Raw genomic sequence first — 20638 nt, forward strand, 5'->3', positions numbered from 1 at the left:
AGACTATTTGGCACACAAACACAGGCTTTCAGGACAGGGTAGTTCTGGGTCTGTCCTTGTCTTCCAGGTGCAACTCCTACCCTCAGCCTAGTGAGAACTCTTCCGCACTTGATGGCAGCCAGATGGTTCTGTGTGTGACCATCATGGCCACAGGGACAGTAAGAGCACTCGGCAGCATGTTTGGATCGCTAAGCTGCCTGTGCCAAAATGGTACGTGGGATATAGGAATTCACCAGCAGCCACAGTGTCAGTGGTGATGTATGAAAGATTGTATGAGCCACTTCCTCAGGGTCTGTTATACTCTGAGGAGTCCCTCAAACTGCCTTCCCAGGATCTGTCCTGCTTGAGGTGATGAATAACCCCACACCATTCTAAAGGGCTGAGGAGGTTGGGTCATCGTCCTGGAACAGGGTTCCTACAGATTCAGAGCCTGTCCTGTCCCACCAGTTCTTCACCCCGGAGTCCTGTCTCTATGTTCCCACATACCTGCAGCGTGACGTTAAGGTTCCCACTTTGACCTGTGCTTATTGTCTTACTAGTAGCGTCCTTCAGACACATCATCTAACTCTTCAGGTTTCTTCCTGTGATGTTAATGAGCAGTTTTATTATTTAAGTTAAGTCCTTTCCTACTGAATATTAAAATCGTCTCCATTCTTAATAGCGGAAATGAGGAAACAGAGGGAATTCTATCACAAACTGGGCATGGAGGTACCAGGTGACATCAAGGGGGAGGCGTGCTCAGCGAAACAGCACTTAGATCCCCGCAATGGTGAGTAGCGGCTTCAGGCCACCATGGAGTTCAGAAGTTCATTTATGAGGCTTTCCCTCACAGAGCACTTTGGGTGGTTTTCTCACAAAGTGACCATGTTCATCGACCCTGGGAGCTGCACCTGTGGGTGATAGTACAAGAGGTACTAGAAAATGCCTAGGGTCATGTGGAAGAGAACAGAATTGGACAGAGGGCCTCAGAAAAAACTGTGGAAGGTGGATATCCTTAAGATAAGATTCTACCTTTGTTTGCCTTGTGGTAAAGAGGCCAAATGCCGGTGGGTTTTGACATAAAGTTAATTGGTGCTTTTAACTCTGTATTTAATAAGTTATTCAAATCTTTGAGTATTGACACTTTGCTAGTGCCAATGTTGAAGTTCCTGAGAAGTCTCAAGACCACTCTGTATATGCTTCACTCCCTAAGTTGCCTAGGTCCTAGTGGGAGCCAGACTAGGCAGGGTAGGAGTGGGTAAGGTGGACAAAAGTGGGACCCTGGTCCTGAGTATGTGTCCAAACAGTAAGGTTCCGTGAGCCAGACTTCTTCTAGAAGAAGGAGGTGTGGTGAGGGCTGAGTGGTCCTGGGGGCTTCTCTCTGCTGTGCTTACCAATTTTGGTCATTGACTCCATCTTCTGAGTCCCTTAAGACACAATAATACAGAATCCACTGAGCGCCCCCCTCCCCCGACACATAATTCAAAACCTGCCTCCCCAGCTGCAGTCACAGTCCTTAGGCCCTCATCCCACAGAGTTGCTCCGTTCCTCAGCAAACACGCAGCATGGTTTTAATTGCTGTCACTGAGCTCCGGCTGTATGCTCTCAGTACAGTACCTGTCAGTAGAATTTTTAGTATACTGTGAACTTTTATAAATATTATAACATTTTGGATTTCTTAATATGGGTTTTGCTTGTCCAAAATGCTTGGAACCAAAAGTGTTTCAGAATTTGTTTTCCATTTTGGAAAATTACATATGATATTTTAATTCTACCTTTTTCTACATACAACCTGTCAGATGGGGTTAAGTATGATATTTTATGCTTACACCTTGAAGAGTTTTATATCCTAGAACTTTTGAATTTTGGATTAGAGATATTTCAACCTGTACAACATTTTCTGTTTGTGCTAAAAGGTGAAACCAAAGCAGATGACAGTTCAAATAAAGAGACAGCAGAAGAGAAGCAGGAAGAGGACAATGATTACCACAGGAGTGACGAGCAGGTGAAAATGTTTCCTTCGTGAATTTTCTGACATCACTTTATTTCCATGTTTGCATACTATAGTGTCTCATGAAAATATGATAAGATAAAATAGTAGAAAGCTTTCTTATTAATTCCTTAACTTTTCTTGATACTATTTCTGTTTATTTGTTTTAATTATCAAAACAACATATGCTGACTGTAAAGTATTTCAGACATACAGACTTATAGTCCATAGTCAGACTGTAAATACTCAGTGTTAGTGGTTTGGTACCTTCTCTGCAGTGTCACCAAGGGGAGTGACACATCAGCATGGTGAGGGGAAATAAGAATGCAATGTTGAGGACTATCCACATCTCATTTGCCACATTATCAGGTGACGAAAATATCATAGAAGTGCCATAGAAGGAGCTGATAAAATTCCGTATTTCTGTCTACAGAACTTCCTAGTGTTTCATCTGAGTTTCTAATACTTGTGATGTTTTTGATGAGCTAGGGTCATTGTCTTACTAAAACAAGGAATAATGAAATACCATGTCTGATTGGCTGTCAGTACATTTACATGTCCTCTCCCAGCAGCAGGGAGACGAGAGTGAGACACTTAAAAAGCAATAAAGCTGTTATTATCCGTAGGGAGTGCTGTCTTACATAAAACCTAAGACAATCAACTCTGCCCCATGGGTGGTTGGATCAGCGTGTAATAATCAGTGCGTGTTGTGACTAGGCAAAGAGCCAATGTTCACCGCCACCAAGAAAACTTGACATGATTTCCTCAGGGTAGAGAGGTCCTGTCCCCAGCCTAACTTCGGACATGCATGGGTAGCCATGAGATTGCTGCAGATGGTGGGGGTGGTCTTGGCCCTGTGTGAAGACATAGTAAATGAAAAAGTCTCCTTGGGACTGGAATGATGGAATCTTAATTTTAACTTGTCTGTTTCTGCAGTTAATGGTAGTCAGCACCACAGAAACAGGGTAGGTTTGCAGATACATGTGGGTAGGAGTTCTTTCCTGTGGTGAGAGGACCATTTGACTACCGTGTGGGCAGCCAGCATTGTACTCACCTTGGTGTGGCTGCTGGTTTCATCTGCTGTGCCAATACTGAGCTTCAGTAACAGGTGACACTTAAAGCAACTCTCAGGAAGTGCCCCGGGTTTCATAGGCCCTGCCTTGTGGGACATATGCCTTCTAGCCTGTATGGAACACCAGTGTTCTTTGCCTGCGCTCAGCCCTGTGCTTTTGGAAGCCACCGGCTCTCTAGACCTTGCCCAGTCCCCCCAGGCATTGCTTGTGTCAGTTCTCTGCAGATTGGCATAGAATTGTTCAAAATATTTTTCTGATCTTTGTTTTACAGTTTAAAATTTCAATGTTGCTGACTGTTGTGAATTTTTGCCTTTTCCTTTTTTATACCATGCTGCTTGTTCATTTCTTAAAGCATATGTGAGGTGAATTTTGTTTTTATTGAGTTGGGCTAGCCTTTGGAGCTAAGCTCTGCGCATGTTTTTGATCTCACACAGGCTGTGTACTTCCTGAGTACCTTGGGTACAGTAGCAGCACTGACAAGTTGTGCTCTACAACCCTTACTTCTGGAGAGGTGTGAAGGGGTTACTATTGCCCTTCTAGATAAGTGTTCTCTGGTGTCTGCCTGAACACACTCTTTTGGCTGTAGGACTTTCTGATTCCGTCTCTGTTGTTTAGAGGCCCCTGTGTGTTGCTCTGTGCAGCTCCTCCTGTGTCCAGGTTCTTGTTTGCTTTTCTGTTGCTGTGCTAAACAGCATGACCAAAAGCAACTTGGGCAGGGGGGTCATTTCATTTTCCATGTCATGGTCCATCATTAAGAGGAGCCAAGATAAGATCTCAGGGCAGGAACCTGGAGGCAGGAACTAACCCAGAGACCGCAGAGGAACCCTGCTTTTACTTCCTTCCCCTGGCTTGCTTGTCTGGCTTACAGCTCAGGATCACCTCCTTGGCGTCACACAGTCCACAGTGGGCTGGGCCTATTTCCATCAATTAGCAATCAAGAAAATGCCTACAGAATGCCTACAGACCAGTATCGGCAGTTTCTAAATTGAGGTTCCCTCCCCCCACATGTGCCAAAAAGACAACGAAGATGAGCCTTTGTTAATTTGACATGTAAACATATCACTACTAAAATACAGCTTTTTCTTTGTCTCAGAATCTCATGGTGATTATCATCATATAAAATACAGAACAACTTTAAAGTCCCAGAATGTTTAAGAAGTTTCATCTTGGGCTGGAGAGATGGCTCAGAGCTTAAGAGCACTGTCTGTTCTTCCAAAGGTCCTGAGTTCAGTTCCCAGGAACTGTATGGTGTCTAATTACCATCTATAATGAGATCTGGTGCCCTCTGCTGGTGTGTAGGCATACATGCAGACAGAATACTGTATAAATAATAAACTTTTTTTTTTTCTTTTAACGTTTCATTTTGGGAACTGGAGAGATGGATCAGTGAGTCTCTTTAAAAATCCCAAGGCTCAATCCTGGGCTACTGTGAAATCAAAGTTGAATTAAGTAGTTTATTGTTTCAGAAGGGAAGAGCCAGGCTGTAATAACAATCGCACTTTGGAAAACCAAAGTCCAGCAGTACGGCTCTGAAATCTTGTGGTTCGGTATCTGACACCTGAGGCCCAGGCTCTTGTGAGTTCCAAAGGGCTTTGGCAGCTCCTCTTCTTTGACTCTGCAACACAGACAGCTTGTCTCAGAGGCTCAAGCCCTCTCCATTCCACACTTGCCGCTGCGCTTGGTTGTCTCCCCACAGTCCTGGCACCTCCAGTTGCAGAGCTCTGACTGCACTGGGGCTTCATCCCCAGAAGCTGCAGCAGGGAGACTCCAGTCCTGCCACGTGGTACTAAACTCTCTCCATGGTGCTTTCAGTCTCGGCGTTTCCAGGGCAACTGAGGCTGCACCTTTGCCAGTGACCCCTCCCCTCCACACACACTCAGTGTAGCCTCTTTTTAGGAAGATTCCAGCCCTGCCATGCCCTACTAAGCCTCAGTAGTTCTTGATGACCCTTACATGCCTGAAAAACCAGCATCTTACGGGAGACTCTTCCACGTCATATGCTAAATTCTGCTGCTGGCTTAATGTTCAGCCTTCATCCCTGCCATGGGCTGTAGCTTCTGTGTGCTATCCTGAGGAAGTATTTTAAGGAAGATTTCACTTCCATGGTGCTCAGTTTCTTATATTTATGGTTGTGAGCCTACCCTTTAATGGCTGAGCCATCTCTCCAGCCCAGAAATCAGTTTCTTAATGTAAATATCACATAAACATTAAAGGCTCACATGGTAGCACATGCCTTTAATCCGAGCACTCAGGAGGCAGAGGCAGCTAGATCTCTGAATTCTAGGCCAGCCTGCTCTTATACAGTGAGTTCTAGGACAGCCAGGACTACAAACTGAGACATTGTCTCAAATACACACACACCCTCATAATGGCTTTTCCAGTACAAAGCTCCAAAATTCTTTACCTTTATCCCATAAAAAAAGTCCAAGACATTAAAGCCACAGAGTCAGGTTGATTACAATTACACCTCGTTTTCCTGATAGCAGTTTCTTTCTTAGATTGTTCTCTGTTACTGTGATAAAACATTGACCACATGTAATTTGAAAAGGCAAGGATTTATTGGCTTACAGGTTACAAGTCCATCATGGAGGAAAGCCAAAGCAAAAACCTGGAGGCAGGAACCAAAGCAGAGACCATAGCAGAATATTGCTTGCTGACTCCCTTTCTCTGCTTTGCTCACCTAGCTTTCTTGCACAACACAGGACCACCTGTTAGGGTGGCATCATACCTGGTGGTCTGGGCCCACCTCCGTCAATTGGCTATAAGGGAAATTCCCCACAGATTTTCCCACAGAGCAGTTGAAGGAGGCAGTTCCTGAACTGAGATTCCTTCTTTCCAGGTGTGTCAAGTTGACAACCAAGGTAACAGTACAGTTGTGCAGAGAGCCTAGGACAAGTATTCTTCAGGTCACTGTTTGGCTGTACACATGGTGTTCATATACATGGGACCTACAGGCTCTCTTCTCATCCCTGATACTGTCCTTAAGCTGCAGTTCCCTTCACGACTCTGCCTGCATCTCAGCTTCCGTGCCGTGAAATGGATGGTGATGATGCCCATGGCTTCGGTGAGGGGTCAGTTGAAACGTGTGCTAAGTCGGATGGATGGACAATAAAGTACCAACCTAGCCAAGGAAGAACTAGTGCTGGTTTCACACTGTTTCTTCTTAATGTTCCCTAAGTCATCGCTTGTTTCCGATGATTTCTCTCTGCTCCTTGCAGCTGTGTTGTCCTAGAGAACACGGCTTGTGGCTGTCCCATGTTCTTGATGAGTGTGCTCTTCCAGTTGAGTTCTCCATTTCTTGGCCGTGTTTTTGCCTTGGCTCCTGACTAATCAGGCTTTGGTGTTGCCACTTTCTTTGGTTTCTCTCTAGACGTCTCCATGTCCTGATGCTTTAGGTGTGCAGTGTGGGGTTTATGTTGCATTTTAAACTCATCTTGAAGATCCTGTTTAACAGCTGTGTTCACTGGAGTAGCTGTCTTGTTTCTTTCTTTTCCTGTTGATCTGTGCACAGGTTGGTTTCTTCTTTCTCCCCCAGTAATTTGGAAATGCTGTATCTTTTTATTCTTGTAGTGGGTCCTCTTAGATTTTTGAACATGCTTAAGTTTACATTTTTAAGTAATCTAAGGCTTTGTTCCACAAGATATTTTTTTATGAAGCAAACTTAGGCTTCATGAAGGTGTTTTAGTTTTAGTATAGGCTTAGACAAAAGGGGTAAGAGAAAGAGACACTCAGGGAAAAAAGTAAGACACATCCGAAAACCTGTGTGTGGCCTTCTCAGAGGAGAGTTATGGTCATTGTAATTTTTTTTTTTTTTTTACTTCCCACTACTATTCCATAAATTGTTGCTTATTTTTACTAACATTTTGGCATAGCCTGTGACTCAACACTGTAATCCCAGCACTTGGAGTACTGAGATGGGAAGATTATGACGACTTTGAGGCTAATCTGAACAAGACCTTCTCCCAAAAAAGAAAACTTTAAAGGGTGGAGAGATCTCAGTGGTTAAGAACACTAGCTGCTCTTCCAGAGAGAGGTTGAGGTTCAATCCCAGCACCCACATGGCAGTTTCCAGCTGTCTGTAACTCCAGTTCTGGAATCCAGTGTCGTCTTTCCGTCTTCCAGCTTCAGCAGACACCAGACATGCACATACACTGCTGTGCATACAGCCAACACCATGACAGAATTCGAAAACAATGTTTTAATAAAAAGTAAAACCTTAAAAATATTTTAATGATCAAAAAATATGTTGTGTGAAATTCTCTAAGAATTAGTAACTTTGAAAATAAAAACTTAACCAAACAAAAATAAAGTTGGTTTGGTTTGGGGGAGTTGGATTTATCTTTAGTCTTTCTCCTTTGTGTGTTCTGTTTTATGTCATTTCAGAAGTATGTGGGCAGTAAACATTTGTTTGGAACTTTTTGAAACAAGGTTTCTCTGTGTGCCCCTGGCTGTCCTAGACTCGCTTTGTAGACCAGGCTGCTCTCGAACTCACAGAGATCCACTTGCCTCTGCCCGCCAAGTGCTGGGATTACAGGCGTGCGCCATTACACCCAACTGATAGTAAACCTTAGAGAGGCGGCGTTCTACTGTTGAGTTTCTTGAGCTGGTGTAAGATCCAGATCAGATGGTACAAGGCAAGAGGAGAAGTGATATGGAACAGGTGCAAGAAGTACCGGAGCAGCAGAAAGTTAACGCCTGAGTCAGGGAACCAGCCCTCTGTTGTGGATAGGAAATCCTTTCATGTTACCTGTAACAAAGCCTATCCTCCACCCTGAGGCCTCAGCCTCCCCTGCATACACTTGGGGTCTGAACAGCAGCACCTATGTGGGCAAAGGATCATCTCAGTTACTCCTGACCCTTCTGCCCTAATGGGCTATGCCTCACCTTTGAGTCTTAACATTGCTGGTGGGCCACTCTAATCTCACCTGGCTGCTGCTGGTGGATTACGAGTTCAGGCTCAACCTAAGCTAAAGAGAGTTTCTGGTCAGCTTGCTCTGTGAAGCCCTTCCTCAAAAAAACAAAAAACAAAAAAAAAAACCCAAAACACAAACAAAACAAACAAGAAAATGAAATCAAAATCAAACAAAAACAACCAACCAAGAAAGCAAAAGAAGCATTCCTAACTTAGAAAAAAGAGGAAGGGGGTAGGGCCTTGGTGGTCAGAAAACAGATGATCATGAAATCACATTGCAGAGCAAGAGTGAAAAGAGCTCCTTACAAACAACCATGGAAAGACTGGCTCAGGAGGACGGATGGAGGGAGCCAGGAGGGACCTTAGCGGCAAGGTGCTGACTTTACCAGCCATGGATTTTGTTGTGTTTTTATGCCTATAGAATGTTCTTTACTCAGTATCTTATGTCTTTAATTTTTCCTTTTGTGTCTGTTGTGATCTCGATGACACACATTTCAGTTAATGTCTTTTTTAATTCTTTTACCTGAATTTTCAGAAGCTTGAGTGAACCCGTGCTGGAGGAGGGTCTTTTTCTACAGTTCTGGGATAAGGCTTTGTCTCTCTGAAGCAGATTCCGTTTGCATTGCCTAGTACCTTTGACTTGTTATGATCCAACAGTTAACTCCACTTGTAGGTTTCCATCCCACACCTGTACTCTGACCCTGAGAAGTAATGGCTCATCCAGAGCACCCTTTCTAGTGTCAGGCCAAGGCTTTTCTTGTGACCCTTTCCATGTCAAGAGCACAGTTCTCTTTCTTCACCTTGCTCAGTCCAGGGTTTGTCTAGACAAGGGCAGCCATTTGAGAACATGAGAGACGCAGTCCCCTTGGCAATTACAGATACATACTCTCAGAATGACTATAAGTTAAGGAGACCAAAATTGACTGGCTGCAGTGCTTCTCAGCATTACAACTCTAAGGAGGTTTTAAAAGAAGGTATAAAATGACTGAGATAAAACTCCCTCTACAGTATTGTTCTGATTTCAGAAGACCAGGACTCATTGATGTAGGGGATGGTGCTTATCCAGGAAGAGTCTGAGAGTGGCAGTTCTGACCTGTTTCCTTTCTCTTTCAGGTGAGCATCTGTCTAGAATGCAACAGTAGCAAACTACGAGGCCTCAAGCGGAAGTGGATCCGATGCTCAGCCCAAGCAACAGTGCTGCACCTGAAGAAATTCATCGCCAAGAAACTCAACCTTTCCTCCTTCAATGAGGTAGTCATCAGCCAAGGAGCTGGAATAGATCCTTCTTGCCTGTCTGGTTTGTTGAAATAGCAACAAGCTGGACAGTGTTCATGTGCACCTTTAATTCCAGCACTCAGGATGCAGGGGCAGGTGGATCTTTGTGAGTTCTAGGATAGCCAGGGCTGTTAGACAGAGAAACTCTGTCTTGAAAAACCACTCAACTCAACAACAAAAAATACACCCCTTCTTTTTAACAGCCTTATTTGGAGATTTTTTTTTTTAATTAGGGGTGTGTGTGTGTGTGTGTGTGTGTGTGTACACATGTGCAATGGCCCTTGCATGGAGATCGGAGGGCAGCTTGAAAGTCAGTTCTTTTTCTCCACTATGAGGATCCTGGGAATTAAACTCCTAGATTGTCAGGCGTGACAACAAAGTGCCCTCATCCGCTGAGCCGATCTTGCTGTCCTCTTGTTTGGAGATCAGTTTTTATGAAAGCTTTATTATATGTGAATGTTTTACCTACAAACATTTGTTGGCCACCGTGCGGGTGTGGGATATCAAAATGCTTTTAACCACTGAGCCCTCTCTCTAGTCCCAGAACTTTGTTTTTTAATGTAATGAATGAGGTGGTGGGGGGATAAATGAATGAAAGATGGATATGACACTTACAGCTTAAAATTAATAGCGGAAACTAGAGACCCAGAGCTTGTTGTTGGGGCTCATGGCAGAGACATGTCAGCATGCCCAAGTGCTGTGTGGCATTTGGGCCAAAACAGCAGGAGCTGGTCCTGCTGCACCAAGGAAGGGTCAGTGATTTCAAGTGTTGCCTTTAAAGACTTCTGAGGCTGCCGGGTGTGGTGCACGCCTGTAATCCCAGCACTCAGGGAGGCAGAGGCAGGCGGATCGCTGTGAGTTTGGGGCCAGCCTGGTCTACAGAGTGAGTCCAGGACAGCCAAGGCTACACAGAGACACCCTGTCATAAACAAATGAAAGCAGTTCTGAGGCGGTTTGGGAAAGGATTGTAGGTCACACAGCCGTATCGAGACAGAAAGCGCAGCGTGTCGCAGCAGGTGCTGGTGTGGTGGTTGAGTGTCGTTCGGAGAGTGGAATACAGAGCTGTTAGCGGCTGAGCCAGTACCTCAGCTCGAGCCTATTGGTGTACCTAACATCCTAACATTTTAGGATGAAACAGCTCAGATTTTTATCTGCTAAGCCTAAACCCAGTGTCAAGAACCTTGTATTAGTATGCAGTAGAGAAAATTTTAGACACAAATGGGGGTGGAGGTACCAGATAAGAGATGGGAAAGGCAGAGAGTAGAGTGACCTAGCCACAAGCCCCTAGAAATCACGGGGCGAGAGGATCTTCTTGTAGTTAGTGTCCCCTAGGTCCATGTGCTAAAAACTACATTTCAGTCCTGTGGTCTGGGAGACGGGACCCTGGAAAGCTGTTTAAGTCGTGACCTAAACCTGAAGGTCTCTCTTTTGCTCTGACAGCCTGCAGTGACAGCAAATACCTACACTATGACCAGAATTGTACCCACCAGCAGTGAACTGAGTTATATTAATATATGTTAACATGTGACTGTTTATCGGTGTCTCTGTCTGTGCTATTCACTTATAGCCACACTGAAAGGCATTCCTGGCAGTTCTGCCACAGTGCTCTCTCAGAGCTGTGTATCAGAACCAGGAGCCAGGGTTTTGGACTGTCAAGGGGCCCACCTCAGCCCTGAGCCAACACAATGGTTTGGGAGGTGGTACACAACACAGAATGAAGGCGTGACTTGCAGCTCCCAGGAGCCCCAGAAAAAGCAAGTCCAGATTTATTTTGTTTGGAAAATAAGGTACAGGAGAAGATGGGAAGGTCAGGGGAGCCTTGGATCCTGTGAGGGTCAAGGCGTCCATCTTGACTTGAAGCGGCTTCTGTGCACTGTGCAGAGCTAGAGACATCGGAAATTCGAGAGTGACTGCCTTCCTTGTGCAGAAACGTTTCTCCATGAGCACCAACAAGAAGTGAGGCATTTTCATTGCAGCTGGCCAACTGGGCATGAGTATCCCAGGTGGATCTCACACTGCTCTCAGAGCGCTGCAGTCCCTAATGCCAGATGCTGAATAAGGCAGGGGACAGTAACAAGAACCGCTGTAGGGTGGGACGCTGTGCCTTGCTGGGACAGTAGGTTATATTGCAGCAATACTTGTCTATCAGAAGGTAAAGGTCACTCCGTGAAGATGACAGCAGACAGTTGAGCTTCCGTGGACCTAAAGGCTGGTTTTCCACTCATCAGTTGTATACAGGAAACACACACTCTTATGTGGCCTGTAAGAGCAACCTTTGTTCCCTGTCTGGGGAGATGCCAAGACCACCTGAGTCATTGATGCACACACTGAGGAAAATACAAACTAAAACAACAACAACGAGAAAAACAAAATGCGAGATGTCAGCGTGCATCTCCTCGAGCAGCTGTGTACAAACTGTGTAATGGCCAGTACTATCCAGATGGGCCCGGAGCAGTGGCTGCCAGTGCTGGTCACATGAGCTGACACAGCAGACTTCAGTCAAGGAGAAACCGTGACTAGGTGCAGCTGGGCATAGGCCAGTGCAGGAAGAGGACAGCGGGGCTTCTCTCGGACTGAAGCATAGGACACAATCCACAGGCTGTACCAGCCTTTCTGTGGAGACGTATTATGGAAGTGAGGACGAGGGAGCCCAAAACTGCTCTAAGTAGTGAAGTCTACTAAATAAGTGAGAAGAAGTCCAAGGGGACATTTCCCCAGTGTGTTGAGAACGTATGTTTAGGGGTAAGGGATCCTGGGCAGGGCAGCCTTGGTGAATCATCCTATCTGAAACCCCTGAGGTGCAGGCTCGCAGGTGAGTGTAGCCCAGTCCCTGTGGCTATATGTGGAGATCTGTATGCTCTGCGTGGACCAGGTCTTGTGTTAAAAGAAATGGTCTTGTGATTTGTTTGCTGTGCCTTTCCACCTTTCTGCCTGGGTAGCTTGGAGTCACTGCTGTGGCTTACTGACCTGTTGATGGTGGCCAGGCCCCTCAAGGGTCAGTAGATGAACACGGGAACTTAAATTGCACTCCGCTTAGAGGGAGGACAATGACTTGAGGTGCAACAAGTAGAGATCCTGGGAGGGGTCCACATGTGATAACCTCTAGAGCTTCCTCAGAGAAGCCCAGAGCTGGGGTAGAGACAGGGCAGGTTGCCCAGGGCAACCAGGATAAGCCTCTTGCAACCCACTGCACCACAGCTGTGAAGTACACCGCCGTGTCCTGGGCTCCTGGAGAAGCACTGGTTTTAATGAAAGTGCTCCTTTCCCGTTGTAACTTGTGTTTGCACCTGGCTGTCCCATTGGACAGTGCTGTTAATGAGTAAGCAGACATGCTGTATTCCACACGGCTCGGAGGGGCAGAGGAGAGTGCTCGTGTTATCACTGCTGGCCTTAGTTTAAAGGTAGGTAGGTTGGACGTGTATCTAATTGAAGCCCCTTCTCCCACCAGCTGGACATTTTATGCAACGAAGAGATCCTGGGCAAGGACCACACTCTCAAGTTCGTGGTTGTTACAAGGTGGAGATTCAAGGTGAGACTGGGTGGTTCTTTTGAATATCAGATTTTTAGACAGACTCGTGATCGGTACTTGCTGTGCACATCTTTTCTTTGCGGACATTGCTGTGGAATAGCTGTCTTTCTGGATTCATCCGGCCAACCGGGGGCTTGACTCACACCCCTGCTCAGTCCCCTGAGTCCAGGGGAACAGATGTGTGAGTTAGCTGCAGCAAACTCTCAAGCTTTTAGGTGCCTTTCTGAGACAGGAAACTGGTGTTGTGGCCCCTGTCCGTTAATGCAGCTCTTCCATCTCTAGCCATGTTGTTGCCTAGAAAGAAGGGGACAGAGACTACGGGGCCAGCCAAAAACCAGGATTACCAGTACGTGGTGCTGACCAGGGGAAGGTGTGGAGACCGTGTGAGACTGACTGCATGAGAGACCAGGGCCAGTGTAGTTCTAGCTGCATAGCCCTGTCATGAGCCCCAAACGCACAGAGGTCACCACTGGGTCACCTGGGACCAGTGACAATTACTCTTTGTCACCCAGAACTAAATTCAGTGTGGTGTTGCGGTACACTTGTGTGCCTGTGGTTTGAGTGCATGTCATGGGCGCCTTGCAACTCCCTCAGCCACCTTTGTTTTCTGTCTTGCAGAAGGCGCCCCTCCTGCTACACTACAGACCCAAGATGGACTTGCTGTAAGCCCAACCAGACTCAGCCCACACCCAGAGCTCTACACGGCAAAGAGAGCGGTGGAATGTTGCCTCTGGGTGCCATGCGGACCAGATTTCTGAATAGAGAATATTTATAACTTTTGTATGAGAGAATCCACTCCCAACAAGACACTACCAGCACGCGTTTACAGAGGATGAAAACACTTCGCAGCTCGCTCGTCTCTGCTTCAGGTCCACAGGCCAGAGAATAAGTGAAATAGTGACACGTTTCTACACCACGTCTGACACACAGCACCTCTGCTTGCTTTCCGGGTCTTGAGAATCTTGAGTTCATTTCAGTTTTAATTCGTGGCTTAGGTTTCATGATAAGCCTCAAAAATACTTGTACTTTTAAGTCCTTCCTAAGTTATTGAAAGTCTTTTCATGGTAAATATTTATGTTGCCTTTAGCTTCCTGAAGACTTAAGAGATATATAAAATTTAATTTAACGTATACCCAAAGAGGCTTGCACAATGCTATGATTTAGCCATGGTGTTTAATCTCCCACCTTCTAGAGTACTGCAGAAGCCCGTTCCCAAGGTTGAGACTTAGGCTGTGCATTCTGGGGTGGCCTGTGTTGGCTGGGCAAGGCAAGACCCTCATCACTCCCCAGTGTCGTGTGGCTGCAATCGGCACCCTCAGTAAGGCAAACTAAAGGTTGTATGGCCAGTGCGGCGTTTTGGCTTGTTGAAAAGTTCTTAAAAAAATAGTTTTTTGGAAAGGCCATTACTGAAGTTCCTGCAGTTTCGTTTCTGTTCTCCTTCTGGTAAAATTTGATGGCTGTGTTTGTCAATTACCCAACAGCACAAGCCATCCTGTGGAGAGACTATAAGATACTTAGGAGGGAGCCGCTAGCCTCCATGTTCCTGGTCATTGGCGTTCCAGGCTTGCCTTCCTGCTCGTGGGGTTAACATGCATACTTTGGGTCCCCTTTTCATGAAAAGTAACTGAGCAACCTGCTCCCTTGAAGCAGTTCTGTTCAACAGAATTTGCTTTTTCGGTCACAGACAGGATACTGTTTAACACACACGCCCCTTTCTCACATGTCTTTTTTTGTTTTGTTAGGTTAGAAAATGAAGAAGATGCCAGCATATCCAGCTTTATTCCCTTTACGGGGTTTGAAGGCAGAGTAAGAAGAAGGGTCCTGGGGACCCAGGGACCTCTTTCAGTCTGGGGGTGCCCTCTTGCCTCTCACACTTCCTGCCCTCCCAGGCCCCATGGGAATTATAAAACCCTGTAATCCCGGTAGACCTCTGCTCTGGGTGAGCATATGAGGATCTTGGTGTGTCTGAGGGCCAGGCTTTCTGAGTCTTTGCCTTAGCAACTGGAATTTTTGTTTGCTTGCTTGCTTGCTTTGACAGTTGGGATTGGGTTTGAAAACACCACTTACTCTTCTACTTCCTCTTACACATGCACGATGCCAGAAGCAGCGACTAATGAGACAGTAGGAAAAAAAACATCTAAATTAACTCAGTCTAAACGAAAGCAAGCTCTTTGTTTCTATTTGATCAAAATCCACCTCTCTATTTAAGCCCAGGACTGTTTAGATTATTCAGTTTTCTGAGTTAGCTATTCATCCAAATCATTTCTAGAGTTACTATACGAGGGTTTTTGCGTCAATATTACCTGTCTACCTCAGAACACAAGTGCTGCTGAAGCATTCTGCAAGACCGTGTTCTCACAGTGCAGTTACATTAGAATTTAGGTATTTTCCCGTGTGGTAAAACTAAAGAATTAAACAGTTAGAAGCCTCCAAATTCAAATAAAGTTAATTTACAGTTCAGATCAAACTTAGTATGGCTGTGTAATCTCATGATATATATTTATAACTTTGTAGCTACTTTTAGAATCACTTGACTTTGCTATGGTGCTAAGTTGACAGATCTAAGTATTCAGTGAGGCTGACACTGCGACTAGTGTCCTAGCCGGGCGCCACTGCCCCAGCAGCCCTGCTTCTCTCACCACGTTAGCCTGATAAACCTCAGCAGCAAAAATACCTATTTTTCTAAGATTCCATCATGCGCCTGTCTGCTCTGCAGACAGTTTCCCAATGCCCTTCTGCCCTTTAGTCTGACCTGTAGCCTTACCTCGCTCAGAGATGAAGCAGAGTGAGCTGTGTCAGATGGAAGCTTCCGGGCGCCTTGTTTCACTCCTGCCAAGCTCCATTTGACAGCCAAGGCCGAATTGTCCTTTCCAAGCATGAACACCAGGATCAGTTGGTGATTGGTCCTGTCACGCTTTCTCAGCAGGCGAGCTCCTGCAAAGTTGTTTTCATAGCTGCTGATGCTAGACACCGGGTGCACGCAGCCGGCAGCTCTGGGACCAGCCTCCCAGCACGGTCTCGCTCAACACCACCTTCACGAAAACAGAAAACTCAAATAGAATATATAATATTGAATTTAAGATTTGGGGGGTTAAAAAAAGAAAACTTAACTTTATAAAATTATTTATTCTATTTTAAGCCTTCTATCATATTTTCCCATCCAATTGTTTGGTTTCCGTGGTCCAGCTTTATTTACAGGCATATAAGATAAAATTGTGAGATGTTTTGCAAGCTTCTTTTATTTTTTGTAGCCTTCGGTTTGTATGTTTTTATAGGGATGAAGAGCATTTCTGTGCTTTTGTGCAATAGGTTCCAACATGCATTTATTAGTGTTTAAATTGTGATCTAGCATCGATTCTACTAAATTGAAAGGGAATATAGGTGGAATTTCAAAATCTGTGCATTTAGCTATTTGGTTTTGCCTTTTTCTCTGTTACTATTATAAGAATGCTATTACTGGGATTATGGTGTGTGTGCATTTGTGCACACGTGTCTGTGTGTATGTGTGTGTGTGTGTGTGTGTGTGTGTGTGTGTGTGTGTGTGTGTGTACATGTTCTGATGATATTGAAAGATAAGCAGCCAGGCAGAAAGTGATGAGATTGGCATCACATTAGGCTCTCCTCTATGTGGGTGCACCCTAGTCTTTGGGCTGAGTCTGTGGCTTAGCCACCCTGGAGGTTGGGATTTCATTGTTTCCACCTACAAGCCTGGCAGAGCTGCCCTCCACGGGCGTGCTGGCTTCTGGCGCTGCCCTGGCATCAGAGTCTATAGAGGCTGCTGTGTTCTGTTTCTAAGGACATACAGGGTGGTGTTTCACTGTGGTCTCTTTAGATGAAATGTTCCAGTAATGAGCCAATGAAGTTCTACTTTGTACATGGATATTGAATATGCTCCTAAAAGGTTGAAACTAAACTTAGTGCAGATAGTGAAATCGCTCTCTCTCTCTCTCTCTCTCTCTCTCTCTCTCTCTCTCTTCTCTCTCTCTCACTTTCACACACACACACACACACACACACACACACACACACACACTCTATGTCTGTTAGCTCAGGAAATCATTTAAGCCCCAATACATCACATATGACCTTAACATGAAAACAGAAGTTTTCTCTGCCTTGACATTAAATACACCACGTAAATAAACTGGGATTTAGATTAGGAAAACCACTCAACTGTACCCCAGTCTGCAGATCTTGCATTTCTCCAGGCAGGGATTATCCCTTCAGGCTCCCGTCGGGAACAGCTGTGCAGGCCCGAGGCTCTCACACCCAGTTCCTGGTATCACTTACTCGTATCCACGAGCACAGGGAGAGAAACAGCTGGTGTGCCCATGAGATGTGTGTGTCGCTTTAGCACATCCGTTCCCGCTCTCAGCTTGCACCAGACACATCTTTCCCAGACTAACGGAACATCGGCTCGCAGGCAGCAGCCCCACCTGTGCTCTCACCTTGGCGTCAGTCACAGCTAACAACTGTCATGGTGTATGAAATGATGCAGACACAGATTTTTTGACTGTTTAATTTGAAAGTTTACATTTTTTAATGGTTGTGTTAGTGTGTAATTTTTGTACCATCAGTGGCTAGTTTTTGTCTAAAATCTTTTTTGGAATATTGCTTAATGTTTTGATTTCATGACAGTGAAGCTTGTACTCAGTGTTTTGCCAATTAATATTATATGCTTGTAATAAAAGCAGAAGAAAAACTTATAAAATCTCCCAGCATGAAAATGTTTTACCTAAAGTGTTTAAAGAGTTTACGACACAGAGTGTGTTATCTGTAACACACTATCCAGCCCTCTCCATCTTAAAGGCTTAGCCATCCAGGAGTAAGAAATATTGGGGGGGGATGGATTTTTTTTTTTTTTCTGTTCTTATTCCCTAACTACAGTATAACAACTATTTATATAGCATTCAGCTTGTTTTGTTTTGATTTGATTTGGGTGTTTTGAGACTGGGTCTCTATGTAATCTTGGCTGTCCTGGAACTCAGTATGTAGACGAGACTGACCTCAAACTCACAGAGATCTACCTGCCTCTGTCTCCTAAGTGCTGGAAGGTAAAGGTGTGTGCCACCATACTTGGCCACAGTGTATAATTTACTATAAATCATCTAGAGATGATTTTAAGAATTCAGAAGGTTATGCTGTTAAAAACAAACAAACAAACAAACAAACGCTTTTATAAAGGGAACTTGAGCATCTTCAGATTCTGGTGTTATACAGACCTGACCTCATGGATGCCAAGGGGCCTCTGTGAGTGTTGAGAAATGCCCTAGATGCTCACCTCTGAGTCGTGCCTTTGCTTGGGAACACACACTTCCTGTAACTCGGTAACACAAGGAGTGTGCTGTCTGTCCTTCTGTCTTTGCCCCTGGGTTTGCTACTCCTTCCTCTCTGTTCCATGTATAATTTCCAAAGTGTTGTTCTGGATACAGAACTTCATGTAAATTGAACCAGCACGAGGTACCAGTGTTTGGCAGAAACACATAAGAGATAACATGTAATTTGTATGTTCACAGAGGTAGTGTTCTTCCGTCTGAAGCTGTGTCTGACAACAAAAATGCTTGGATGGAGCCTGCTGATCCCTATCAGTGTACTGAAGAAATGATGACTTTAAACAGTTTACTCCCAAAAAAGGAAAAACACACTAGTCAGACTTCTAGTTTCTGAAAGTTAAGTCTTGCAAACCAGAGAAAACTAAAGTTGGAAAGCAAGAAGGTAGTGACCAAATTTGGGTTTTGATGGTCTTAACTGAGTAAGTTTCTGTGTGGTGTGTGTGCCAGAGGAAGATGAGGAATGTGCTGCTCTGTCACTCCCCGTCACCCTGGAGACAGATCTGTCACCAGATCTGGAGCCAGGTAGTGGCCCGCAAGCTCTTGTGGGCCTCTTATCTCCCCTTCTGTCATTACTGGGATTGCAGATACTGATAACCACGCCTGGCTTCCAGTGTGGGTTCTGGGGGCTTGAATTAGGTCCTCATGCCAGGACACAGCTTCACTGTAGATAAGCAGGGAGTAACTGTCTCACCTTCCGTGGCAAAATACCATGACCAAGACAACTTAATTTGGGGCTCACAGTTCTAAAGGGTCATAGAGCCCGTGATTGTCATGGTGGGAGCATGGCTGTAGGCAGGCAGGCATGGAGCCAAAGTGGTATTGGAGAGGTTCCATGAGGCAGAGAGGGAGCTACCTGGGAACGGCAGGGGCTTCTGAAGCCGGCTCTCAGTGACAGCTCCCCCACCAACTACTGAACAAGCCACAGTGTCTGAGCCTGGGGGTCGTCCAAGCGCCTTCACACCACCACAGTGTCTGAGCCTGGGGGTCGTCCATGCCAGGGGTCGCCCGAGCGCCTTCACACCACCACAGTTGCAAACGCATCTTCAGGTCCACCTGGGTTGCAGCCATCCACATTCCAGGTAAGATTAGTGGGCGGCAGGGGGTGAAATTGTTGGTATCTGAGAGTAGAGCTGGGGCCTGGGCTTTGTCAGGTGTTCTCCGGGGAAGCTGCGAACCCTGGCAGGCATGCTCAGGGTGGAAGAGGGTGAATCGTCGGGGCCAGAGCAGCTCAGGCTCTGAAACCCGAGCCAGCCATCAACAAAGGCCCAGCCTGGGCGAGTTGGTGGCTGCTTCCTTCATGGGCAGCAGTAATGGAGGCTCAGGCTGGCTAGGTGCGCCTAAACAGAGAAGCAGAGGCAGGAGCCCTGTTTTGTCACTGCTGCAGGAATAGCCAGCCACTTGCTCCTGCAGACCAGCACTGCAGTGGGTGGAGTGGTGGATAGGCGCTGTGGTGGGCGGGTGGAGCAGCCTGAAGGCAGCAGCTGTGCTGACGTGCTGGTGAATGGAGGGCGCACGGCAACCAGCAGCCAAGTCCTGGGGGTCCAGTGATGGGTTATTTAGGGAAAAGGGGAACCCATCCTTCCCCGGAAAGAAATGAAGCGTTTCAGCTGTTCGTGGCGAAGTAGGTGATGCTGGCCCCTTTATTTAGTGTGAAACAGGGACTTATACACCTGGCAGTGGGAGGGGCTTGGAGGGTGAATGTGTTCGATTCTCTGGGGCTAGGGATGCCAGGGATGCTTCATCTACAGCAACCTTATCTTAGGAGGGGGAAGGCAGTACTTAATTAGCCTATGAGTGGGGGAGGAAATCTAAGAATGTTTTTAAACCTTTAGGTCATTGTTGAAAGCCAAGACACCTCATTAACATAGGGCAGGTGTTTCCAGGAATTCCCAGGTGCTTGCTGAACTGGTTTCTTATCTGGAAAGGGCTGGGCTTGTAATCTCCCTGAGGGCTCTGTAACTTTCATTAGAGGATCTGGGATTCCCAGATCAGGTGGAGAGGGAGTCCATCATTTTACACTGAGCTCAGAGGCGACTTAGGTCTTAACAGCAGGGTCCCACATAGCATAAGATAGTTTCTTCAGGGAGACGCCGTTTGTTCCTCCGAAGGCCCTGGGGTGCAGCATGGGTGCAGGTCTAGGGCACCTCTACCATGGAAGGTGGTAGTTTCCCACCGCTTCTCTGTGTGCTCCACCCAGCCGAGTCAGAGGTGGGCTTGTGAGGGTCAAATGTGATCGCCCTCACTTGCAATAGAAGTGAAAATGGGTATCATGCTTCAGAAGCTGTTGGTGTGATGCCATCCCTGGAAAGATGCTTTCAAACATCTGCTACCTCAGAAAAGCCGAGGACTGACCAAAGTACAGACCTCACCCAAAGTCCAGCTTGGCGAAGCAGTGGGTATTATTGGGGTTCCTTACAGAAGTCACTCAGACAGTTGCCTCACTGAAAGCCTAGCCCTAGCCTAGCTGGAACCTTCCTGAACAAGCAGCTCAAGGGTGTGTGTGTGTGTGTGTCTTTCCTAGTGCTCCGCTGCTCTGAGCCTTTTCCA

The 20638-nt window shown here is 46.0% G+C and overlaps 1 protein-coding gene across 2 annotated transcripts in view; it reads left to right on the top strand.

Annotated features, from left to right (window-relative positions):
• The window catches only part of Pcgf3 (polycomb group ring finger 3), a 43911-nt gene extending 26442 nt beyond the window's left edge, over window positions 1-17469 (top strand). For both annotated transcript variants that reach the window (XM_021645624.2, XM_021645626.2), the window contains exons 7-11: window positions 662-769; window positions 1896-1984; window positions 9068-9205; window positions 12678-12758; window positions 13377-17469. In XM_021645624.2, the coding sequence (XP_021501299.1) occupies window positions 662-769; window positions 1896-1984; window positions 9068-9205; window positions 12678-12758; window positions 13377-13424 (464 nt within the window). In that variant the 3' untranslated portion in view covers window positions 13425-17469. The remainder of the gene's footprint in view (window positions 1-661; window positions 770-1895; window positions 1985-9067; window positions 9206-12677; window positions 12759-13376) is intronic.
• The last annotated feature ends 3169 nt before the right edge of the window (window positions 17470-20638 follow it).

Source organism: Meriones unguiculatus, chromosome 3 (assembly GCF_030254825.1).
Source record: "Meriones unguiculatus strain TT.TT164.6M chromosome 3, Bangor_MerUng_6.1, whole genome shotgun sequence".
NCBI classification, from domain to species: Eukaryota; Metazoa; Chordata; class Mammalia; order Rodentia; family Muridae; genus Meriones; species Meriones unguiculatus.